This window comes from Saccharomycodes ludwigii, chromosome II, assembly GCF_020623625.1.
Source record: "Saccharomycodes ludwigii strain NBRC 1722 chromosome II, whole genome shotgun sequence".
NCBI classification, from domain to species: Eukaryota; Fungi; Ascomycota; class Saccharomycetes; order Saccharomycodales; family Saccharomycodaceae; genus Saccharomycodes; species Saccharomycodes ludwigii.
In genome coordinates this window covers 1,572,901-1,597,453 of record NC_060201.1, presented here as the reverse complement: position 1 = coordinate 1,597,453, position 24,553 = coordinate 1,572,901, and the positions used below count along the sequence as shown (strand labels likewise).

The 24,553-nt window shown below is 29.8% G+C and overlaps 10 protein-coding genes across 10 annotated transcripts; 3 read left to right on the top strand and 7 right to left on the bottom strand.

The window, feature by feature from the left end:
* Nucleotides 1-108: 108 nt before the first annotated feature.
* IVY1 (Ivy1p) lies at nucleotides 109-1,632 on the bottom strand (the record flags this gene model as incomplete). The annotated part of the gene is made up of 1 exon (XM_046080896.1): nucleotides 109-1,632. One exon carries the CDS (start codon nucleotides 1,630-1,632, stop codon nucleotides 109-111), a length of 1,524 nt encoding a protein of 507 aa, XP_045936035.1.
* Nucleotides 1,633-2,427: 795 nt separating this feature from the next.
* On the top strand, nucleotides 2,428-3,114 carry MRPL11 (mitochondrial 54S ribosomal protein uL10m; the record flags this gene model as incomplete). The annotated part of the gene is made up of 1 exon (XM_046080897.1): nucleotides 2,428-3,114. One exon carries the CDS (start codon nucleotides 2,428-2,430, stop codon nucleotides 3,112-3,114), a length of 687 nt encoding a protein of 228 aa, XP_045936034.1.
* Nucleotides 3,115-3,314: 200 nt separating this feature from the next.
* TRM8 (tRNA (guanine46-N7)-methyltransferase) lies at nucleotides 3,315-4,217 on the bottom strand (the record flags this gene model as incomplete). The annotated part of the gene is made up of 1 exon (XM_046080898.1): nucleotides 3,315-4,217. One exon carries the CDS (start codon nucleotides 4,215-4,217, stop codon nucleotides 3,315-3,317), a length of 903 nt encoding a protein of 300 aa, XP_045936033.1.
* A 430-nt stretch (nucleotides 4,218-4,647) lies between these two features.
* Nucleotides 4,648-5,988, bottom strand: SCDLUD_001917 (uncharacterized protein; the record flags this gene model as incomplete). The annotated part of the gene is made up of 1 exon (XM_046076883.1): nucleotides 4,648-5,988. The coding sequence occupies one exon, from the start codon at nucleotides 5,986-5,988 to the stop codon at nucleotides 4,648-4,650; it is 1,341 nt and encodes a 446-aa protein (XP_045936032.1).
* A 578-nt stretch (nucleotides 5,989-6,566) lies between these two features.
* GGC1 (Ggc1p) lies at nucleotides 6,567-7,478 on the bottom strand (the record flags this gene model as incomplete). The annotated part of the gene is made up of 1 exon (XM_046080899.1): nucleotides 6,567-7,478. The coding sequence occupies one exon, from the start codon at nucleotides 7,476-7,478 to the stop codon at nucleotides 6,567-6,569; it is 912 nt and encodes a 303-aa protein (XP_045936031.1).
* A 680-nt stretch (nucleotides 7,479-8,158) lies between these two features.
* Nucleotides 8,159-10,276, top strand: PCF11 (Pcf11p; the record flags this gene model as incomplete). Its single annotated transcript, XM_046080900.1, has 1 exon — nucleotides 8,159-10,276. One exon carries the CDS (start codon nucleotides 8,159-8,161, stop codon nucleotides 10,274-10,276), a length of 2,118 nt encoding a protein of 705 aa, XP_045936030.1.
* A 91-nt stretch (nucleotides 10,277-10,367) lies between these two features.
* Nucleotides 10,368-16,670, bottom strand: SCDLUD_001914 (uncharacterized protein; the record flags this gene model as incomplete). The annotated part of the gene is made up of 1 exon (XM_046080901.1): nucleotides 10,368-16,670. One exon carries the CDS (start codon nucleotides 16,668-16,670, stop codon nucleotides 10,368-10,370), a length of 6,303 nt encoding a protein of 2,100 aa, XP_045936029.1.
* A 1,182-nt stretch (nucleotides 16,671-17,852) lies between these two features.
* Nucleotides 17,853-18,533, bottom strand: ADK1 (adenylate kinase ADK1; the record flags this gene model as incomplete). Its single annotated transcript, XM_046080902.1, has 1 exon — nucleotides 17,853-18,533. The coding sequence occupies one exon, from the start codon at nucleotides 18,531-18,533 to the stop codon at nucleotides 17,853-17,855; it is 681 nt and encodes a 226-aa protein (XP_045936028.1).
* A 734-nt stretch (nucleotides 18,534-19,267) lies between these two features.
* Nucleotides 19,268-22,945, top strand: MSC3 (Msc3p; the record flags this gene model as incomplete). Its single annotated transcript, XM_046080903.1, has 1 exon — nucleotides 19,268-22,945. One exon carries the CDS (start codon nucleotides 19,268-19,270, stop codon nucleotides 22,943-22,945), a length of 3,678 nt encoding a protein of 1,225 aa, XP_045936027.1.
* A 349-nt stretch (nucleotides 22,946-23,294) lies between these two features.
* Nucleotides 23,295-23,690, bottom strand: HTA1 (histone H2A; the record flags this gene model as incomplete). The annotated part of the gene is made up of 1 exon (XM_046080904.1): nucleotides 23,295-23,690. The coding sequence occupies one exon, from the start codon at nucleotides 23,688-23,690 to the stop codon at nucleotides 23,295-23,297; it is 396 nt and encodes a 131-aa protein (XP_045936026.1).
* Nucleotides 23,691-24,553: the final 863 nt, after the last annotated feature.

The following is a 24,553-nucleotide window of genomic DNA, read 5'->3' as shown; positions in this document are numbered from 1 at the left end:
ATTAGCAGAGTGTATGTAGTAAATATGTTTTCCTCCTCATCTTATTAATATTTTTATCTAACATGTGTATATACAATAACACATTTTTATTCCATTAGTATTATGTGCTTAAATATCAGGTAATGAAAAGGAATTATCTATGTCCCCCTCTATATAATCCTCGTCTTCTGCCTTGTCAGCAAGTACTATGTTCTTGATATTATCGAGTTGTTCATTCCCTTCCTTCGTATTACTATCCAATGAGTTTATCTGTGTATCCCTATCAGTTTTGATATTTACATTATGAATGGCAGTATGGTTACTTTCCATCGTTTTAAGAGATGATTTTCCACTTTTATCGTGAAGCTCTCCTTCCCCTTTTTCACCTCTCACAGGTGACTTTTCCTCCTTATGCATAGTACCATTATCTGTGTTAATGTTAATATTATCGGCACTTTTATAAAAAGTATTACTAGAATTCCCTTTATTAGGATCTACGTTTATAGTACTGCTTGAACCATTTATCTTGATATTAGTACTATTATTTTTACTAGAATCCCCCGTTTCTTCCCTTCGCTCTTCTTGTTCCTCCTCCCCCTTATCATCATCATCATCATCATCTCTTTCCACTATTGGTGGCTCTACCTTGTTATCCACATAAGCACGATCATCAACATCAATATTAGAATGAAGGTCACTGGTACTAGCAGTATCGTCATATAATACGTTATCATTGTCGTTCTCCATAGAATATATAAACTCTAAACCCCCACCATTCCAACCCTTTTTAGCCAAATCTTCACATAATTCTAATTGTATCCTTAAGGAGGAAGCAATATATTGTAACACTTTATTTAACTGATAGTTTAAAATATCTTGGGTGCCGTTATAATAATCTATTTTTAATTTCTCCAAATCATCTAAGACCATTTCTAATTGATACAATTGCTCTCTGTATCCGGCAATCGTGCTATTGTTTCTTTTGAGTTTGGTTAATTTTTCTCTCCGATTTAATTCTGTGTATTTTCTTTTAAAATTATCTTTAAAAATTTTTTCATGTGTGCTAAAACTTGTCAAAAATTCTGAATTATTCTTTTTTAATGGGCCCAATATATCATTTATTATAGTTGATCTTAAAATTTGTTGGTGCGTACTCATCATATGATAAAATCCACTTATTTTAATAAAATCCAACATGTTTTCATCGTCAAGTTTCGAATAATGACCCAAGTCTTCCAAAGTGGATGCTAAATCACCGATTGTTAAAGAAATTTCTTGTAATTGTTTAGATAACTTGGTAAAGTTAAGTTCTAGTTTTTTCAAGTTTTTTGTAGTTTTCTCTATGTCAGTATGTGTTATTAGTGTTTGTAAATTGAAAATAGAAGAGGTAGTAGTTCTTGTGCTTGCAGTAGAGGGGTTTATAGTACTATAACTACGAGTTTCTCCAAAGCCATCTGGAGATAGCATGTTATTTTTTTTAGTACTAGTACTAGTACTAGTAGTTCTACTATTATTAGTTCCTTTATTAGTCCCCTTGTTGTTTAATATATTCAAAAATTCAGTTAGGTGATCTGGAGGCGGTGGTTGTGATAATTGGAATGAGGTATTATCATCAGTAGATCTGGTTGTGTTATTGTGGGTATGGTTATCCATTATTATTAAAAATTTTATTTTATTTTATTTTATTTTATTTTATCAATGAGGTAGTACCTTGTAGTTTTGTAATATGGATTGAGTCTTATTCTAATATTTTTTTGTAAGAATTGTGGAAAGTATCCGTATATCCTGGATTTAATTGATATTTTCTTGCTTTATTGGGCTTTAAAAGGAGAGGGAGAAAGAGGGGCAGTTTTATTTATTTATTTTATTTATTTTATTTATTTTATTTATTTTATTTATTTTATTTATTTTATTTTTCTTTCCAGTTTTGTTGGGATTTCTCATCCCTTCGGTCTTTTAACCCAGCATGCACCGCCCCTTAAAAAAGAATCTGGTAATAGTAATAGTAATAACAGTCCGATCGATGGCCTGTTCCTTATTCCACGGATATATCAAATGCTCGGACACTAACATTGATTAACTTTTCGTTTAGAATGACTTAAAAATAAAGTATTTGTTTTTTTTTTTTTTTACAATTACCTCCGGGTAACACATCAGCCAAATAAATCTACATCTGTTTTCCTTTTTAATTTTTTAAATTTTATTAAACTTTTTCATGTACAAGATAAACCACTTTCACTTGAACCAATTTCAATTATTTTGGTGAGATATATAAGACATAATAGGCTATATATATATATATATATATATATTTTTTTTTTTTTTTTTCACTTTATTAAAATCCTCAAATCAGTTAATTTTTCATACCCAAATAAAACAGGCAAAAAGAAAGGAGGAAAAAAAATGTTGTTTTCTAAAAATATTAACATGACCAAAAATAATGGCATAATGTCATTTGTATTCCAATTTTGCAAATATTCCACCACTACAAACACCATCACTGCCCAGCGTTTGACCATAAAACCATTATTGTCCAGAAAAACATTACTGGTCGACACTTATAAAGATTTAATGGACAAGTCACCATTGGTATTGTTTGCTCATTACAATAATTTAAATAAAACAGAAAATAAATTGTTCAGAGATTTAATCCAGAAAAACAATGGTAAATTAACTGTTTTGAGAAATAATTTATTTAAAGTGTATTTAAAAAATTCCAAATTTGAAGATCCATGCTTTAAAGGAAATGATAAGAAAAAAATATTTAAAAACCATCCATTACTGCCACTATTTAAAGGTCCTACTTGTGCCATTTCTTTTACTGAAGTAGAACCAGCTAATGTCAAAGCTTTATTTACTGCCTTGAAGAAACACAATGACAAATTGTTTATCATTGGAGCAAGATTAGATAATAACGAACAAGTTTTAGATTTAGACAAATTGAACGAATTTAAAGAATTACCAAACAAATCAGCTTTACAACAGCAATTGTTGGGTTTATTGCACATCTTGAGTGGTGCTGGTTTGGTGAACACTTTAGAAATGGCCGGTACTAAGAACTTATATTTGACATTAAAGAGTCATGAAAACCATATTAAAAAATCTGAAGAGCCAGAAACTAAAAAAGAAGAATAATAATTGTTAAAAAAATTTTTTTTCTCATTATTCATTTGTGTATTTTTTTAATATATATATATATATATGTTGTTCATAAAAAGATGAAATGTATAACTTGTATATAAAAACACTATTATTAGTAAAAATTAAATTAAATTTTATAATAACCAAGTCATATTTTATCAAATATGAAGTAAATATACACAAAAAAAAACCTTTCAAAGAATGATTTCTGGATTAGGTAATCTTTTAAAACAAGCTATATACTTGTCGCCCTTATTTCTTTCCACTTTCTTACCTTCCTCTGTGGCATTTCTCATAATGCTAACACATAAATCTTCATTTTCCCATTCGGCGTCCAGTCTAGCAAATAGTGGGTGTTCTTGTAAATGTTTCACCATCCATTCATGTAAATCCAAAACATCAGTAATTGTATATATTATCCCACCTTCTTTTAAAACATAGGCATATTCACTCAATAAAGTCTTAGTAACAATTCTAGCCTTATGTTTCCTCTGTTTAAAGTGTGGATCCGGGAAACAGAAAAAAATTTTTGTTAATTGACCCTTTTCAAAGAAATTCGGTGTAAATTTCATCGCATTCCCTCTTAATACACCTATATTCTGATATTTTTTGCCGTTTGGATCCTTTGATCGTAATGCAATAATACGATCTTCCACATAATTAGTGACTTGTACTCTAATTTCCATACCCAGAATTAGGTCATGTGGGAAATGTGGTGCCAAATCAACTAATAACCCACCATAACCGCAACCAATGTCAGCAATAGTTACTTTAGAAAGCAATTTAGTAGGATCGTTAGGATCAACAAACCCAGGGTAAAGTTTGGTCCAATTCATCTCATTTGGTGATTTAGGATATTCCAATTGATGATCACTAAACGGATTCGAATGCGCCCTTTGTCTATAGAACTTCTTTTTAGGTAAATTGATTGCCTTCTTGGAAAGGCTTTTAGTAATATTCTGTTCTGATGCTAATGATTCTCCTTTAGTTTTGGAAAGTTCTAATGCTGGAAACCTAATATGTTTTAATTTATCACGTAATTCATCTTTTTCTTTACGATATTCCACTCGTTTAGAAGGGTTACAATTGGAGCCCATGTCTATAGTTGGTATTAATAGTATCTGATTAAAGTAATCTGTTAAAATTTACAAGGCAAAAAGCTAATAGCAAGCCTAACATCAAACAAATATATATCTTTTATTGAAACTTGTTTGTAATTCTACTTATAACCATATATGAATGGGGGATGAGGAAAGGGAGAAAGTTAGAAAAGAGGAAAAGGAAAAAAGGAAAAGGAAAAGGAAAAAAGAAAAAAGAAAAAAGAAAAAAGAAAAAAGAAAAAAAAAAAAAAAAAAAAAAAGAAAAGAAAAGAAAAAAGAAACGGCAAGAGGAAAAAAAAAAAATCAAACAGAATGTCTCGGCGTATGTTATATAATCTATTTTTTGTTAGTCTGTTGGAATTAAACAATTATACAAAAATGCATTTTTAAAAGAAAAGCAAAATATAATTGAGTTGAAAATATGTTCTTATTTTTTCCCTTTAATCCAAAAATTAGTTGGATCACTATTACCACTCTTATTGTATTTTGCTACCCTTTTGTTGTAAGACTCACAATAACTTAATCCATCACCAGAAACAATAGCACCACTAGACGCAGTATTGTTATTTGTAATATTAGTTATATAGTCATTTGTACCTGTATAATTTAATATTGTGTTATCATTTCTCACGATGTTATTATGATGATAGATATTGTAATCATTAAATTGTGTATAATAACAATAACAATAGTAATAATAATAATAATAATAATAATAATAATAATAATAATAATGATAATCTTCATGGCAACTTAACATAATATTTTGACTAATGTCATTGTGATAATTATTAGACAGAGAAAAAGGTATAGTTTGACATGGTATATAACAAAGAATATTATCCTTTTCAATGCTTGTTGGTGAACTATTAATATAAGCACCATTGTTATTTTGGAAAAACATGCAAGTTTGAAAGCATTGATCTAGGGTATGATTATCTTTAAGTGGCGACAGCTTGCAATTTTTTTCAGTATTAATACTATTATCAATAATATTATTACAAATTGAACTATTTATAACATTGCTCAAATTAATAGCATTATAACCATTATTGGCGTCACGTGTTATATTTACTTGATCAACATGAGTATATGGATCAAATAATATTGTCTTGTTTTTATGAGTGTTTATCCCATCATTCCTGTCGAAACGACTGCAAAGTTGCGAATCCTGTAGTTTACTCAGTATTGATTTTTTGTTATCTTGTATTCTTGTTGTTTTTAATTTTTTTAAATCGTTACTTTTAATCAGTTGTTGAAAGCTATCAATAAAAAAATCAGTATTGCAATTTTGTGAAATAATTTTTATTTCCCTCAGTAAATCGTTAGAATTTGATATTTTCGAAGCTATAAATTCTCTTAATATCTGTTTATAGTTATATTTTCCTCGAACAAAATTGGGTGGTAAAAATTGAAGACCACTAACAAGCAGATTATTTCCATGAGTGTTTTCTTCGTTACTGTTTATATGACTTCGATTATTAAGATGGATAAAGCAGATATTTCCCTTATACTCTTCTGGTAAGTTACTTGGTATGATAATTGTATTTTGTCTCTTACTAGAGGACCAAAGCAAACTATTTTTGTTACTGGTATTATTATGTTTTAATTTACTTTTTTTCTTTGCTTCAAAAGTATTATATGTATTATTATAAATGATATTAATACTAGGTGTATAACATAGTTGTAGTTTATCAATCTTGCTATTTTTATTTCTATTGATATTAATAATTCTATTTGTGTTAGTACTGTTATTTTTTCCTTCCATATTGTTTGTTATATGTTCTAAATTAGATGCTGAAGATTAAAAATATAAATAAAAAGAAAAAATTAAATATTTTGAATGACATTATTAATTCTACACTTAGCTATTTTAATAGTTATTATTATTATATTAATTATTACTATTATTATTATTATTATTATTATTATTATTATTACATTTATATATCACATTCTTCTCAATTTGTTTTATAGACTGTCCGTTATAAAAACACTGACACCTCAAAAAAAAAAAAAAAAAAAATAAATAAATAAAATTAAATTAAAAATCGACACAAAATTTCCGGTACTCAAAAATACAAAAAAAAAGAATAAAAAAAAATAAAAAAAACTAATTCTTAAATAAAATAAGAAAAGAAAAAAAGAACTAGATTTTTTGCAGAAAGCAAATAAATCGTTATAATAAAATCTAATAATATTATTATATTAACTTTTATTTACAGAAAGTAAAACATAAAAGTATGAAAACATGAACAAGTGGAAGGGGAAAGTAAACAACACAAAAAATTACAATATTCATATAAAATCACCACATACTACTTAATTAATTTTTTTTTTTTAGTTTTAAGCTTTTTTAAACAAATTATCATACATTGGAATAAAAGTTTGGGCCAAGGCAAAAGAGAAAACTAATTTTGGACCAGTAGTAAGCAACTTTGGAATTAAACCTTTAAAAAAAGCGGTAATACCCTCATTTTTAATGGTGTTCTTAACAATTGTAACACCACTTTCAGGATTATCAAAGCTTCTGTTTTGAATTCTGGTTTTAATAACATCCAATGGAGCAGAAACAATCAAAGATGCAGAAGCACCAAAGATGGAAGAGATAAAATTTTGACCCCAAGTGGCCTTGTCGTAATTTTCCAATTTCAAAATATATTCTTTAGCAAAAGCGTTACCACCAAATAAAGCAAAAGAACCTGGTGCATTTCTAGCCATAGTCCAACCCCAACCTCTGTATAAACTGGTAATACCTTCATCTTTTAAGATCCTTAAAACACCTCTACCTTTGAAGGCTTCTGGATTAGTTTGACTTTTAATTTTTAGGACATCCAAGGGCAACAAAATAACTTCAAATAGACCCATCACACTACCAGCAGTAGCACTTCTCATAGCTTTCCCTGTCTTTGAGCCAAATAAACTGTCATAAGACTTCATAAAGTTTTGATTTAAAAAGTCGTTAACATATGGTTGACCACCAAACTTTAAAACTCTTTGAAGAATTTTGTAGCTGAATGCAAAATTCAACCCAGGGAATAAAGTAAAAAATCTCTTTCCAAATGGCTCTGCAGCATGTTTACGGAAAATAACTTGATTGAATTGAGATAGGGAAGCAACTCTTGTTTGGTTAGTCATCAATCTCTTTGAAATTGTATCGACAGGGTGGAAAACGCCTAATTCGAAAATGGCAGAGGTAGCTGACCCTAACAAACGGGCAGCACCGGATTGAGTAGAACGTTTGTTATCTTTAGACATTTTGGTATTTATGTTTATGAGTATTTCGCTTGATCTTTTTGTAATTAAATTAAATTTCCTTTTTTTTTTTTTTTTTTACTGGTTATTTGATGTTAAAGAAAAAGTTTTAAAGAAAAAGTTTTAAAGAATGGTGGTGAAAGTCATGATAGCTGGAATTGAAACTACTTAGATTTAATCCTTGATAAAAACATGAAAAAAAAAAAAAAAAAAAAAAATATTCGCTGAAATTAACAATCTTTTTTATTTCCTTTTCGGATCAAATGCCGATTCTTCCGGTAATTCTTAATTTATGACTTTAATTTTTTTTAATTTCAGAACTGATCCGAGTTTCGTATACACCGACTTTCCGACGGATATATATATATATATATATATATGGCCCTTTCACGACTTTAATCGCGATTATGAAAAGGAAAATGTTTTTTTTTTTCTTAAAAAAAGTGTGGGCGGGTAATTACACGCTGGATTGGTGGGAAAGGAAAAAGAAAAAGAAAAAGAAAAAAAAATAGCAAAATAACTCAAGTTTTTTTCTCCGTTTTCCTGCTCCCCCTTCGCCGCTTCCATTTCAATCTTTTCTTCATTTATCTTTGTTATTACTATTATTATAATGTCTTTCCAAAATAATCTACAAGAATTACCATTAAAGACATTAAACCAATAGAAAAAAAAAAAAAAAAAATATGACAAATAAAAGTGAAAATGTTGTATTGAAAGAATTCAGCAGCATGTTAGACGAATTGACTTTCAATTCAGGCCCCATTATTGCTAGCCTTGCTAAATTTTCTGAAGAACATATTGAATATTCTCAACAAATTGTGGAACTAGTAGAAAAAAAAATTACCAAAAGTGTACCTAAGCAAAAATTATATGCAATTTATGTTTTGGATTCTATTTGTAAAAATGTAGGGAGTCCCTACACCATTTATTTCAGTCGAAACTTGGCAAAACTTTTTAAATCCACCTATTTAATTGTTGATAATAAAACAAGACAAAGTTTAATAAATACTTTTAAAACTTGGGTTATCCCACCTAACACAGGTGGTACTAATGATCCTACTAGTAACACTTATCCTCTTTTTGATCAAGACGTATTAAAGAATATCGAAAATTTTCTAATTCGAGCTAGTGCCCTACATGAAAGGCAAATAAAAATGGTTACACCAAAACCAACCATTCCACTATTACTAAAAGAAATTGATAGATTAATAATGATTTGTAATAATATTGTGAATATTACCGCCAATAATGGTTCTGCTACACAGGTAGAGAAAACAAATGCTAAAATAATATTGCTACAAGAATTAAGACAAGAACTTTTAAAAAGAGAATTGCCGCAAGAAGCTTTAAAACAAGTACAGGATCAATTAACTCAGAATTTTGTCAAGGAACAAAAATATTCTTTACAACTGCAGCAGCAACAACAACAACAACAAAAATTGGTCAACATCTCACCACCATCCTCACAACTCCAACAATTCCCCCTTTCGCAAGCAAATAAGAATATTTTGTTTTCTAATTCTTCAATTCCTATTAACAACGGCGCAAATATCAATGCCCCCGCGGTTATAAATAACACATCAGATGAATTTTCGAACAATGGCATTTTCGGCATGTCTCAAAATCCGTTATTTCCTTCCACAAATACTACTGCTAATAATAATATTTCTTCTACCATTCCGAATGCTAGTAAAGCAACCGACACAATCAACATTTCAAGAACATCCCCGGAGGAATTTATTCATCAATTACAAGAAAATAAGATAAACAACTTGCAAAAACTATATAATTCATTGAAGGAAAATGATTTATTATATATTCCTGGAAAAGAAAGTATCGTGGGCCTTTGTAATAACTATTTATCTTCTAATTCAATAGATTCTATCGATCTAATTAAGAATTTGCCCCCTTTAGAGTTACTAAACAATTTAGTACAGGATTCAATTAGTATTAAACTAGATTTAAATGCATTTATTAATTCTTCCAATTTTCAATTAAATAATTGGACTATTAACAACACTAATATTGACACTAATATTTCCATCAAAAACGATAATAATTATGTCCAATTTTTGTATAGATATAAACCATGTAAATGTTCCATGTGTGGAAAACGTTATGTTACTAAATCTACAGAATTGAATGAACACTTAGATTGGCATTTTAGAATTAACAAAAAATTGAAAAATAATCGAAACAAGGTTTTACAAAGTAGAAATTGGTATTTAAATGATGATGAGTGGATCCATACGCCAAATAGTAATAATAATGATACCGATGCTATTGTCTTTAATGATAACAGTGTTAGCAATGGTGGCATGAATGAATATAATAACCATGCTAATGTTAATCACCGCTTATTTGATAAAAACCTTACAGGTAATTTATCAATACATGGATTGGCGCAAGAAAATCCTAATCCTTTCTCATTTACCAGAATTAATGATACTGCTGCTGCTGCTGCTACTAGTTCTAATTCTGATAATAATAATAATAATAATAGCAGAAAGAGATCATTTGATCATAACACTAATATTAGAGATAATGATTTCATAACCCCGCTGCATAATGTAAATAACAAAAAACACAGGCCAGATAAAATCCAAGATATTAATTTGATGTTTGAAGTTATACCAGACTCATCTAATAGTATGGAAATAGAATGTTATATGTGTAAAGATGTTATACAAGGAATTTATAACGAAGACGAGGGACAATGGGTATGGCCAAATTGTATTAAGACAGACGATGGTAATTATTGTCATGCTACGTGTTACTATGAAATTCAGCAAAACCAATAGTTACTAAAAGATAAATAATTTTTATAAAACATAATGAATAAATAAAACCATATATAAATATATATATATTTCAATTCACATTTTGAATTAGTCACTTTTTGTTATTTTTTAAAATATCTAAAACTTCATCCATGGTTAAATCGTTTTCCTTACAATAATCTACGATTTCTTTAAAGCCTATAACCTTTTTATTCAAACGATCCTCTTTTTCTTTTAATTTCATTAATTTTTCTTGCTTGGCTATAACTTGAGATAAACTGACACATAACTCTTCCAAATTTTTAGCCATTATGGAATCTCTATTTGGCGAAAATGGCGATTGAAGAATATTATACAACCTACGTACGATTCTAGTAGCATCATTATGGCTTGCATCTTTATGAAGATCTATCTCAGCCAACAACTCAGCATTTTGATCTTTAAGTGTTTGTATTTGCTGACTTGACTTCTTAGCTTCTTTTCTAATCTTAATTTTCATATCATTCATTAATTGTGCAGTTAATGCCTTGACTTTTTCATTCACTTCTTTTTTAAACTCTGCCAATTTGTTAACAGAAACCATGGCATCTCCATGTTCTACCTTATTTTTTAACTTTTCAATTTCCTTGTTTCTTAATTCAAGTAGTTTTTGCGAGTCTCTCAATCTTCCATATAGGGATGCTTGTTTGATTTCTCCATTTACTAGTAAAGTCTCTAATCCACATAAGATTTCCATTAGAGCATTTAAATCGGAAGTATAAATAACAGATATACCAACGTCTTCTCTACCCTTAGCATGTTTCATTTCAACGTCAAATTGTGGTGAATTTTGAAACGATGTTTCAATATTTGTATTTTCATTACTATTAATGGTAGTATTAGTAGTAGCCAGCATCTCATTAGTTTCAGTATTGATTTTGGTATTGGCATTATTATTAGTTACAAAATGGGTGATATTGTCTTTAATAGAATTAAAGTTCTTAGAACTGGGAAAGCTGTTAAAGTGTGTGTCTCGAAAGTCGATAGATGCATTTTTATTATTATTAAAATTGGGGGATCGACTAAGTTTTCTATTGTTATTTGTTTTTTCATTATTAACAATACAATTAATATTCTCATGTGTGTTATTCAAGCTCTTGCCAAGTGAGCTTTTTTTATCAATCGTGGTGTTATCTTTCTCATTAGTGACATTATCATTTCTAGTAATGGCGCTGTCATTACTATTATTGCAAATAGCAGTATCATTATTATTGGTGGGAATAGTAATATTATTGTTCTTACTAGTAGTAGTAGTAGTAACAGTAGGGGCAGTAGTAGTAATAATAATATTACTAGTGTTAATGTTACTGTTATTGTCTTTATTGTTACCACTAGTATCATTGTTGTCATTGGTATGACCAGCATTGTTGTTGTTGTTATAACTGCCGGTATTAACATGGTTAGTATCACCATTGTTGTTGTCAGTACTAGTATTATTTGTGGCGGTAGTATTAATACCGATAGTGGTGTTTTTATAAGTATTATAATGTTTATTATTATTGTCCATCTCTATATCTTCAAAGAATGTTCTGTTGTTGTTGTCACTCTTTTCAGTATTGCTAACAATTATATTATCTTTAAAACTGATATTTGCGAGGGAAGCAGTAGTAAAGTTTGTGTTATGTTTATCTTCATTGTTATGGTTATTTTTACCCAATATCCCTTTTGCTTCTAATTCTGAGCGTAATTCATATTCAACATTTTTTAGATTTAAAAATTTGCGTAATTGAAAAATAGGATCATTATCATAATTCAAAAATGTGCAAATATCATTGGTATTTGAAACTAAACTATCTTTGCATAACGGAGTATGTTGGGCGACTCCAGTCTCAATAACCCTAACCAAATCGATCTTTTTAATTTTAGGAAGTTCATGATGATTAAAAAAATAACGAAGTTTAAGACTCATTTTTTGAGGATTTTGCGCTAGAGTGAATGGCTTGAAATCAATAAAAAATTTTTTGCGCATATTGTATTTTTTTACTCTTTTGGGCTGCTTTACAAAACTAATATTAATATTCATAAAGTTATTATTGCTCCGACCTAAGTGTACGTCTCTACTAACTCTGGGTAAATTTCTGTCCGAATTAATTGTAATACTTTTGCTAGAAATCTTGTTATGATTTGTGACAGTGGGTAATATTGATGGTGATTCATTAAGTAGATAGCTAAGTTTCTTGATATTATTGGCGCTATTATCAATGTTTGTATTTTTACTAAAATTATCTGTGTCACAAATAATATTAGTAGTGGAAGTACGAGTAATGTTAACATCAGAATTGATCTTGTTGCCAGAATCAATGGGCGCACTACTAAAAATTTCCAATGGTTTATTGGTTTTAACACTTGCAACTGTAAAAGAATCTAAGCTCCTGTGTTTCTTTTCATTTTGATCATTAATATTGTTTTCAGGTTGGTGCTCTAAATTTGTAGCTGTTTTCTGTGTATGAGTTATGTTCTGATTGTGTAGTGCCGGTAAAGGTTTAACTGAGTCTATTTTTTTTGTAATATTCCCTGGTAAAGCTGATGGCGAAAGCTTTTTCTGTGAAATTGGGGCTCTCAGTAGTTTTGGTGAGTTTATTATTTTATCTGTGGTCACTTGAGCTTCAGCATTTTCTTTTTTATCCTTTTCTTCTTTTTTCTCTTTCACTCTTACCTTCACTTTCACTTTCTCTTCCTCTTCTTCTTCTTCTTCTTCTTCTTCTTCTTCTTCTTCTTCTTCGGTGTTCGCATCTAGAGTTTCACCTTCGATCATAATTCCATAATCATCTGTATTAATCATCTCTGAAACATGACCTTCGTTCTCTTCATTATAATAATCTTCAGACTCACTGTCGAGATTGATGACATGCATGTACGACGTAGATACAGGTCTGGTGTTTTCAATTTTTGACGGGGTGGCAGCAACAGAATCTTTAAAGGCTTTCAAAATTAGTTTTGGATCAGTGCTTTGAAAAAATTTTGAATGACTATTAATTCCCAATGATGGATCAACAACTACATTTTTTAATTCCAATGAGTCACTCATACTACTAGTAGTGTTTTTATTATCACTTTTATCTTTAATGATAGCGTTTTTATCAGAAGGATTGGTAGTACTATAATTAGTAGCATTCGCAAAAGCAACGTTCATATTATCATTTTCTATGGGAATACATTCAGAGTTTATGGGATTCGTCTTTAATCTTTTGAAATTGTCGGTAGCATTGGTGCTGTTATATGCGTTGGTATTACCTTCACAAGAAATAGATCTTTTAAGACTTTGTGCAATGTTTAGAAACTTATATTTGGGGATAGTTGCTTTTTCGATATTTAAACCATCAATTGAAAAGGATCTATTCCTTGAAAATGTACCAAATTTGGGAGGTTTTTGAGAAGTTATATATTGTTTTGTAGTTTCCAAATTATAAGGTTCTTTGAAAGCATTTAGAATTTTACTTGATGATTTCTCTAATTGTTGAGTACCCATAGCATGTGATTTTCTAAGCAAGTATTCATCTGTTGATGGAAGTTCGATAGTATTTGTGCTTTTTTGGATTTCTAATTGTTTGCCACTCTTATCGTTTTTATTAGTATCTAATTCATTAGGTAAATGAATGGTTTGTAAGCTAGTTTCAATTGTAACTTGTGTGTTAGTTGATTCGTTAGTGCTAGGCGAATACATTTCAATATTAGGAATATTTCCCGCAGTATCGTTCGAACTACTGGTTGACCTTTTTTCACATTGTCTAAAAAAACTTTTTTTTGTCTTATTACAAGTAACATTAGCAATGTCATGGTTATTGTTATTGTTGAATTTATTATTATTATTTGAAACAGTTTTGTCTATATTTCCAACAATGTCGGAGTCTATCTCTGAATCTAAATCTAAATCTGAATCTGAATCTGAATTCATCTCTGATAAAGATGTTTTGTTTATTCTGTCATTGGTATTATCACTTTGTCTAAATAGTGAATCTGCTTCTCTGGAATATTGACTATAAACTGTTAAAGGCAAAGTTGCTGTGGAATTTAATTCACCGTTTCCTGTTTCATTATTGTCATCCTCGTCGTCATCCTCGTCGTCATCCTCGTCGTCATCCACATCGTCGTCATCATTACCGTCGTAATTATTATTATCATTTTTCTCATTATAGTTTTTATCTTCTGATACCTGAGATGTGATTCTTTCCTTGGTTTCATTTACGTTTGAACTACTTTCATTTTGACCTTTGTTAATGGTAACTTCAGCTGTATTCTCTTTCTTCTCGGGATTGATTTTAATAATGTTTGGTGTTAAAACCAAGGGTAATTTTCCCATGTGTGTCAATTCTTTTTCGTCCCCTATAGCTACGGTTTCGCTGAATTTTTTTAATGTTAAATTTCCATTCTCCATTGCTGTGGTGTTATTTTTTTTAAAAAGCTTCACATTATTTATAGGATTACAGATTGGTAAATTTTCTGGTGGTCCGTCTTCTTTATTAACTTTTTTATTGGTGGTGACAGCGTGGTTTAAGGTGGAAATAGGTACTTCTGTAACATTAGTAGCATTAAATTGTACACCATTTGTATTTAGACCATTTGCTTTTCCAGTTTTTGTAGGAATATCAATATCATTGTTGTTAATATTTTTGGTACGAATTACATTTTCAGTATTTTTAACAACAACAGTGTTAGCAGTCGCTGTTCCTAGCAAATTAGTATTAGTAGAAGTAACTACCTTAGTGTGAGTATTGGTAGTCATCTTAGTTGACAATGAAGAGTCATTTTGGTTACTATTGGCACCAGTGAACATGGCACCCTTTTGGATTTGCTTTTTCAAACTTTTCTTTATTAGTTCCATTTTGTTTTCATTATCATTTATACTATTAACACCGATATCAGCACTGTGCCCCCTTTTCTTGATCTTATTAAGTTTATTAATATCTCTTGTCCCATTATTGTTAATGACATTTTTCTTAGTATTATTGTTATTGTTATTTTCACCATCCTTATTGCTAACAGGCATTGGATTAAAAGAAAGTTTTTTGATAATGCTTGTGTGTGTAGCACTATGTGGGACAAATCCGCTTAAATATTTTAAGGATCCCCTTAGGAAAACATCATCGTTAAACTGAGGATACATGCCTTTAAAACAGAGATACCTAGTATGGCTATTAACAAAATTTTTAGTATTAACGCCTCGATTAATGATCTGTGTGGAATTGCCTCTAGGGAGAGTATTAACCAATGTAACTACCTCGAAAACATAACCCTCTGAATCGTATTGGCTAGGATTTGAGCTCCAAAAATAAATAATTGATCCGTCGTCTGCATATTTTCTGTTTTTAAAAAAAGTTTTTTTAGTCTGAGAACCTCTAAATAAATTATAAAAAGTCACTGAATCGTGAAAAGATAGAGTCGCTTCGATAGCTTTAGCAAAAATATCATAAACTGGCGAAATCTCTGAAATGTATTTATTTGGGAGTAATTTAATATCATATAATAATGGTATTGAAATAACGTGTCTATTTTTTATATGTTGGGATATTTCAATCAATAGTCCATCTATCAAATACGTCGTATTTGTCATCCTAATTATCCTCTCCTTGCCTTGTTCATTTTTATGCGTTTTATTATTATTATTATTATTATTATTATTATTATTATTATTATTATTATTATTTAGTATTGCTGGTGAGTTATCATTTAAATTTAAAGCATTGTCCACATTTTTGGTAGTATTATTCATTATTCTGACTGAAGTATTTAATACGCCACTAGATGTGAAATCGGTGTTGCTTTTGCTTCTAAAGTGCTGATCATTTATGGTATTCTCGGATGTTGGAGTTTTGTTGACAGTAGTATCAGATACAATGGTAGTAGCTATGTTGTTCTTATACTTTCTACCCGAGTATGTCGGATATTTTTGATATTGCTTATTGACAATGTTATTTTTGTTACTTCGTTGGTTTTTGTTATGGTTATTATTGTTGTTCTTTCTTGCGTTTATCTTTTCTAACATTTCAAATAATTCGGTGTTATCGTTAGATAGTTTTCTCAAAAAAAGATTGGGATCCGTACTCTTAACATTCTTAGCATTTTTATTATTATTTGCAATATTATTATTATTAATATTTCCCCTATATGAAGAAGGGTTGGCCACAGAAGGTTGCATCATTTTTAAGTTTTTGCTTAGGGAATGAATAAGTGAAGAAGCTGTAATAATATCAGTATTATTGCTTGTAGTGGTATTTCCAACATTAGTGATATTAGAAGGTTTAGTCGGAGTTCTAGGGCGTTGCTGTTGTTTTTGTTTTTTTTGTTTTTGTTTTTGCTGTTGTAATCTAATATTTTTATCCAAAGTTTTCTTTGATTTCTGCCAAAGTGATAATATATCCTCTTGATCAATGTTCATTGTATCAGGGTATTTATTGTTTATATAGAATTCACTGGGAAAGGGTAATTAAACTAGAAAAATGAAAATAAATATTTTATTTTATTTTATTTTATTTTATTTTATTTTATTTTATTGAAAAATAATAAAAACTTTGTTAATAGTTATGTTTAGAATATGGCAAGATAATTCAGCGGTTAAAGATGACAGTATTTATTACTACCAAGAGAAAATAATAATATAAATAATAAAGAAAAGAAAGAAGGAAAAAAGGCAAGAAAAGAAAGGGAAAAAAAAAGAAAAAGAAAAAGAAAAAGAAAAATATATAAAATAAAAGAAAAATATATAAAATATATAAAAAAAAAAAAAAAAAAAAAAAAAAGTTGAAAATATTCGCATGAGTGGGTCACTTTCATTCGCGTAACGTATTTAAAATTGTTTTATATATTATAATAATAATCTTTGCTGACAATTTCCATCAGCAATCTAAAATGCACCTTAATAGATTGCATCCTTTAGCGTCATTTATCTTTTCCAAATAATTAAAACTTTAATTCCATTTCCGACTAAGAAAAGAAATACTTCAAGTTAATTAAACCATTTAACATTTTCCTTCCTTTTCCTTCTTTTTTTTCTCTTTTCTTCAGGTGGAAAGTAACAAATTTAACAAACATGACAAGTAAAACCCCGTCGTTCGTTAAATGTGATAAGTGTAGTTCGTTAATAAATTATTTATTCTATGTTGGAACAATTAGTTATTCGGGTTATTATCGAGAAAGTCGAGTTATTTCTTTGTTCTACTGGAACTTCTGTATTAGTTTCTTCACTCATTAGTATAAAGTTTTAATTTCTAGTTTTGTATTATGGGGCTGTTGATCATATATATATATATATATATATATTAGTCTATTGGTTTTCTTATTCTCGATATTATTATTACGTATATCGCTGGCAAAATGTTCTTGCAGCGAGTTTGCATTTCATACGGTGGGCTTATATCTTAACACATTCTACTTTTTTTTTTTTTATTTTTCCAATCGAGCTTTTAACAAAGAAAAAAAAAAAAAAAATTATTATTATTATTATTACTATTTAGCATATACAATAAACTTGTAGTCATAAAATTTTCCTTTTTTTTTTAAAAAAAAAATACAAGATATTATATATTCTTAGCATTGTCAAGAGACATTTTCGTCTGTCCGTTTAAAAACCCAAACATTTCAAAATGTCATTCCAAACTTTAGTTGGATCTTGTGCAGCATCAATACCAGACCAGATACCTTTATTCTTATAATATTGGACAATTGGTTCAGTTTGCTTGTGGTAAGAATTCAATCTTTTCTTTAAAGCATCTTCAGTGTCATCGCTTCTTTGAATCAATGGCTCGCCAGTAACATCGTCAGTCATTGGTTTTTTTGGTGGGTTAAAAATCTTATGATAAGATCTACCACTGGCTGGATGAACCAATCTACCAGTAATTCTAGAAACCAATAATTCATCATCGATTTTTAATTCAACGGCTTTTTGTAATGGGGCCTTTAAATTATCTAACATTTCATCTAATTTTTCAGCTTGAGGAATAGTTCTTGGGAAACCATCCAAGATAAAGCCCTTAGTAGAACAAGTTGGATTTGTGGATAATTCTTGTTTAATCATACCGATCATAATATCATCAGAGACTAAGCCACCTTGGTCCATGATCTTCTTAGCTTCAACACCTAATGGGGTACCTTGAGAAACTTGAGATCTTAGCATATCACCAGTACTTAAATGGTAGGCACCGAATTTGTTAACTAAATTTGGAGCCTGAGTACCTTTACCAGCACCTGGTGGACCAATTAGTACCATTCTTAAAGCAGAACTGTCGTTGTTGTTAGAGGACATTTGTGTAGTTGTTATTATGTACTTTTTTTTCTGTTGACATAAATATGGAAAGAATAAATACGAAAAAAAAAAAGAGGAAGGGGAAAAGAAGAAGAGAAAAAGAAGAAGAGAAAAGAAGAAGAGAAAAGAAAAAGAGAAAAGAAAAAGAGAAAAGAAAAAGAGAAAAATATTTTTTTTTTTTTCATTCCATTTGCCCAGCGATGCCAATTATCGATTATTGATCGCTTATTACAAGAATTAAAGTGGAATGCGGAATGGACAAGAATATAAAGCATATATACCGAATACCGATGCAGTGCGGAACAGTTATTTTTGAAAGGGAAAGGAAAAAAAAGCCTTGTTTCAAAAAAACAAAAAGAAAAATAACCCACATCTCATAATAATTTTTTTTTTGCTAATAATGAATATCGTTGTTACTGCCTGTCTTTCCGCCCCTCTGTCCCCGCCCCACCTTTTAATTTTTAATTTTTAATTTTTGATTTTTAATTTTTTTGCTTTTTTCCCACTTTATTTGTTTTCCAATTATTATTGTTGTTGTTGTTCATTAATTCCTTTTTTCTCTTCTTGATATTTAAAGCCCAAACTCATAAACTTTTTAACTTGACTTATTTTATCAATACTTCACTTCACATATACTACAGACCTATATTTATATATATATAACAAAAGTTAGAGTGACAAGCCGAAAAAAAAATTTTAAATAAATAAATTAAGAAACTCCCTCAACTGACAATATGGTATCCTTTGGTGGACTTAGAATAAGTACCACTACTGCCCCGAATAATCCACTGAAAAAAAAAAGGGAATATAGGCCTCCTGATCTATCTAGGTATGATTATCACTACGGTGGTTTACAAAAAAACGGATATAGAATTCATGATGATAATATTGGTATCGAACAACAAATAGGAGGAGAAGAAGAACCGTATGGATATAATACTGACCAAAATAACTCTCCAATAGATGAATATGCTGCCAATTACAACAGAAACTATACTTATAACAAAGCATATTCTTTAAGAAGTAATTATTCTGCCTTATCAAATGCCAAACATGCTAATAATAGTGTTGGAAGGAATAATACTAATGTTAAAAGAAAAAACAATGAAATTCTTAATGATGGCAGAAAGTATAACTCTTTGACTAATGTATCAAAACTTAATGGTCCTAAAATAGGTAGTAATGTTAAAACTATTAGGAAGAAGAATAATAACATTGACAATTCCAGGAACAATAGTTTGGTTGTTAAGAAAACTACTGAAGTTAGGGATGCTTTAGGGAAAACTAAATCAATTACTATCCAAACTATTAAAAAAATAGATGGTTATGAATTTGTCAAAACTACCACAATTGGTGGTGCAGGCACCAGCAAAGAGGGTGAACTTACAGATAATGAGCTTTTTGGAAATGATGGTGATAATAATATCTTTGAGGATGAAGACGAGTATATTAAAAAAGAATTTCAAAACTTTACAACGACAACCACAGCTACAGCCCATAATACAGATGCTTTATTCAGAAGAAGGTTAAGTATGGGAAGTGGAGGTGAGAGTCTTATGGACAGGCAACAACCACAGCAGCAATCTGAGATATATATGAATAAACAAATAGCTGCAGATGGTAGTGAACTTTATTTCGATGCTTCCTCAAATGTTGTATCGACAACTCCTTCGTCATTGGTACTTTCACACACTAATACTGGTACGAATACTAACATTGGTAGTAATAATAATAAGAATAATAATAATAATAAGAATATTGGTAATAGTAGTAATAGTAATTCTATTAATGTTAATAAACGTACAAACGGAACAAACATCAAAAGAGCGAAAAAGAAGCATATTACTGCACAATATGATGTTAACCATCACATTAATAGTAGCAACAAAGAATTATCCCCAGAGGAGATGTATGCAAAAGCTTTAGAAATTGCTGAAAAGAAAGTATATGGTGAAAATGGCTTGTATAGAAAAAATGGTGGCACCAGCGTTTCTGGAAAACATCAGATGAGCAGTAGAACATTAAGAAAGGATGGTGATGATACCATTGCTGCACCTGCTTTGGTTACAACTACTGTCAATGAAGCTGATAATAATGTTTCTGGTAGTGGACATAGTTTTTTTAACAAATTAAAACATAAAAAGAATCATGTTAATCAAGAAATTTTACAATATCATGATAATAATGGTAATATCAATACCTCTGCTGTTCCAAAAAAAGTATCCGTAGCATCACCTGTCACGCACGTTAAGAATAAAAAATTAACTGACGAAGAAATGTATGCTAGAGCACTGGAAATTGCTAAGCAAAGGGTTTACGGTGTAAGCGGTATAACGGCACCTGAAAATGATACTAATGTTTCTAGTGGTGGTAATAATAATGATAATGTAGTTGCTAATTGCAGCGATACTGTCTTAGTAACACAAGCTACTCATAGCGATAGTACCAGTACCATATCTAGACATAACCATGGTGATTATGTTGGAGCAGAACCAGGTGTTATTTTGGCATCTAATGATAAAGCTCAAGAAAAAGCTACTTTACAGAATGCGCACTCCGTAATATCCCCTGATGTAAGTGTTAATAACAATAATAATGATAGTATTATTAGTAGTAATGGTAACAGTAACATTACTGCTGATGCCAACCCTACCAATACAAGACGTTTATCCTCAGCATCCTTACTAGAAAAACAACAACGAGAAGAACAACAACAACAGGAAGAACAACAACAACGGGAAGAACAACAACAACGGGAAGAACAACAACAACGGGAAGAACAACAACAACGGGAAGAACAACAACAACGGGAAGAACAACAACAACGGGAAGAACAACAACAATCTACACCTAAAAAGAGATCTATATTTACTATTGGTAATAAAACTGTATCCCCTAAGCATTCTACTACTAACAACGATAATAATAATAGTAAACTTGATAATAAAACTGATAATAATAATGGTAGTAATAGCAATAGTAATAATATTTCAAAGTTCTCATCTCCATCAAAACTCATGAAAAAGAAATCTAAATTTGGCTTGTTTAAAACCTTCTCTAGAAATAGTAAGAAATCACTGAATAGTGCTAATTCTCCTGCTGGTGAGAACCTTGTTCTTGAGGAGAAGATAGCTAGAAACCAAAATATGACTTCACCAATGCAATTAGAAATTCAGCATGAAAAGAAAGTTGATAATTTTGCGAGAAATTCAGAGGGAAACATTGAAGAAGAAACACAGAAAGAAGAACTACAACAGAAATCTACTTCTCCGATGGAAAACAATGATATTACTATGAAGAGTAATGATGGTGAAGCTAGCACAATACAACAATTAAAACAAATGGAAGAAGAAAATATTTCCAAAGCCGACGACCTTAATGATGTTGAAGGTAGTAAAGCATTGGAAGTACAGAATACTGGCGATATTATTGATTTTTCTGAAAAGCAGGAAAGCGTAGATATTCAAAAAATGCCAGGTAATTTTCCTGGAGAAGATGGAGATGAGTCAAGACCAACAAGTGTCGGAAGCGTTGATACTGGTGATAGTAGTAACACTGTTTTTAAGCAAGAAAAAAATGATGAGGATGATAATTATAAAATGGAAAAAATCAGTGATGAAGTGGGAAAGGCAATGGTAGTTAGCGGTCCTGATAAGGATATAAACAACGAATCGACTAGTACAGCTGGAATTGGAATGGAGAATGGAGGACACTATGAAGGAGCAGATGAAGCAGTTACTATGGAAAGCCCAATGATTATTGAAAAAACTAATGATGCTACCGACGAGCAGACTTCCAAAAATTCATCGATTGTCATTGTAGGGAAGGACGGATACTGTGATAACAATGATTTGGCAAATACTGGAAATAGTTATGTTTCATCACCATTGGAGGCGCCACAAGAGCAACAGAGCCTAGAATATACTATACCTAATATTGGTGATACTAAAATTTTAAATATTACTCCCAAACAGGAAGAGCAAGAACAAGGTCAGGCACAGAAGCAGGAGAGTCCTATTTCATTTGAAAAAATATCTAATAATATTATGGAAAAACAGAAGGTTCCAGCAGGTAATAGTACCGATTTTACTGATAATACTATTAATACCAACAGTAAACACGGTGTTAAAGGATTTTTTGATAAAATTGTACAATTTTCACAGGAAAATACAGGTACTCAACCATCAAAAAAACACGCTAACGATAACAACAATGGTGATAGTAAAAATAACAAGAACAAAAATAAGACTAAATCAGTTACAAGTATTGATATCACCGAGGAAAAAGTTGAATCTGTAAAACCCAATCCTGTTCCTATTAATGATATTAATGCCAATGTCACTACACAGCAAGATTCGTCCAAGAATAAGAAGAAAAAGAAAAAAAAGAAATTTTTCAAATTTAATTTATAGGTCGTTTATATATATATTTTTGGACATGATACGGTTTACTAATATCATAACTACTATCAAGTTAATTGCTTCACATTCGGATACGCTAATATTTCTGTTCTTTTTCACCTCTCTTAATATTTAACTTTGATCTACCTTTTTTTTTTTTTTTTTTTTAGGTTTAAGTTTAAGTTATTTACAATGGCTAAACCATTTTTCTCTTTTTAATAATAACTCCTATAATTAAAAATTATATAATAAAATAATAAATTTACATAATAATAAAATAAAATAAATCCCCTTGAAAAATAATAGAAAAATAGGAAGAAAAAAAAAGAACATATATCATAATAAAATTACATTTTTTTTCTTATAATTCTTGAGAAGCTTTAGAAGACTTGGATTTCTTTGGTAACAAGTTTTGATGAATATTTGGTAAAACACCACCTTGAGCAATAGTGACATTACCTAACAATTTGTTCAACTCGTCATCATTTCTAATAGCCAATTGCAAATGTCTTGGAATAATTCTTGTTTTTTTGTTATCTCTAGCAGCGTTACCAGCTAATTCTAAAATTTCGGCGGTCAAATACTCTAAGACTGATGTCAAGTAGACTGGAGCACCAGAACCAATTCTTTGAGCATAATTACCTTTTCTTAATAATCTATGGATTCTACCAACTGGGAAAGTTAAACCAGCTCTAGCTGATCTAGATTGAGAAGCCTTAGCTGTAGAACCTGCTTTACCACCTTTACCGCCTGACATTTTATGTATATATATATATTTGATTTGTTTTTGTTGTTTGTTTTTTGTTTTTTTTTTGGTTGATTAGTTTTCAGGGAGAGTACTGAAAAATGATAACTGATAAATAGAGGGATGGTGATAGTAGAAGGGGTATATATGCAGAAATCCAGAAAGAAAAGAAAAATGGAAAATGAAAAGTAAAAAAAGGACAAAGAAAGAAAGAATGTTATTATTTATATAGGCTAGAGAATGGTAGTTTGGTTTGTTTTACAATTATTATTTGTAATATTGAGTGTTTTAAACACAGGGAAATAAAGAAAATGTCAGAAATTATTGTTGTTCTGAAAAATTTGCACTTTCAAAACATTTACTAGCGAATGTTTCAGAACACCACACGATTTCCACTCTTTTTTTTTTTAATGCAATTTTTGGCAGTGGGCAAAGCATAAATTTGACCCAAAAAAAAAAAAGGCATCACGCGTCATATTTTATTTTATTTTATTTTATTTTATTTTTTTCTCTTTCTTTTTCTGTACCGCGCCACCCGTACGCGTTTTACTGGTGTGCATACTTAGAATTACATGCGTATATTTCATACTGATTATGTTAATACTATGGTATGTTTCAGACCGTTCTGGTACATACGCCCTAAACAAGATAGAAGAAGAAAGTAATAAATTACTTTTCATTCTGTTTTATTAATATCTAAACTTTTTGTTATTACCCACTCGTCTTTTTTTTTTATTTCTTAAATAAGGATGATAATTGAGAGGATTTTTAAAAAAAAAAAAAAAAAAAAAAAGATTATATATATATATATAAAGAGTAAAAGTTTACAACGAAAAGAAAAGGAGGGAAAAAGAAATAAAAAAAAAAAAAAAAAA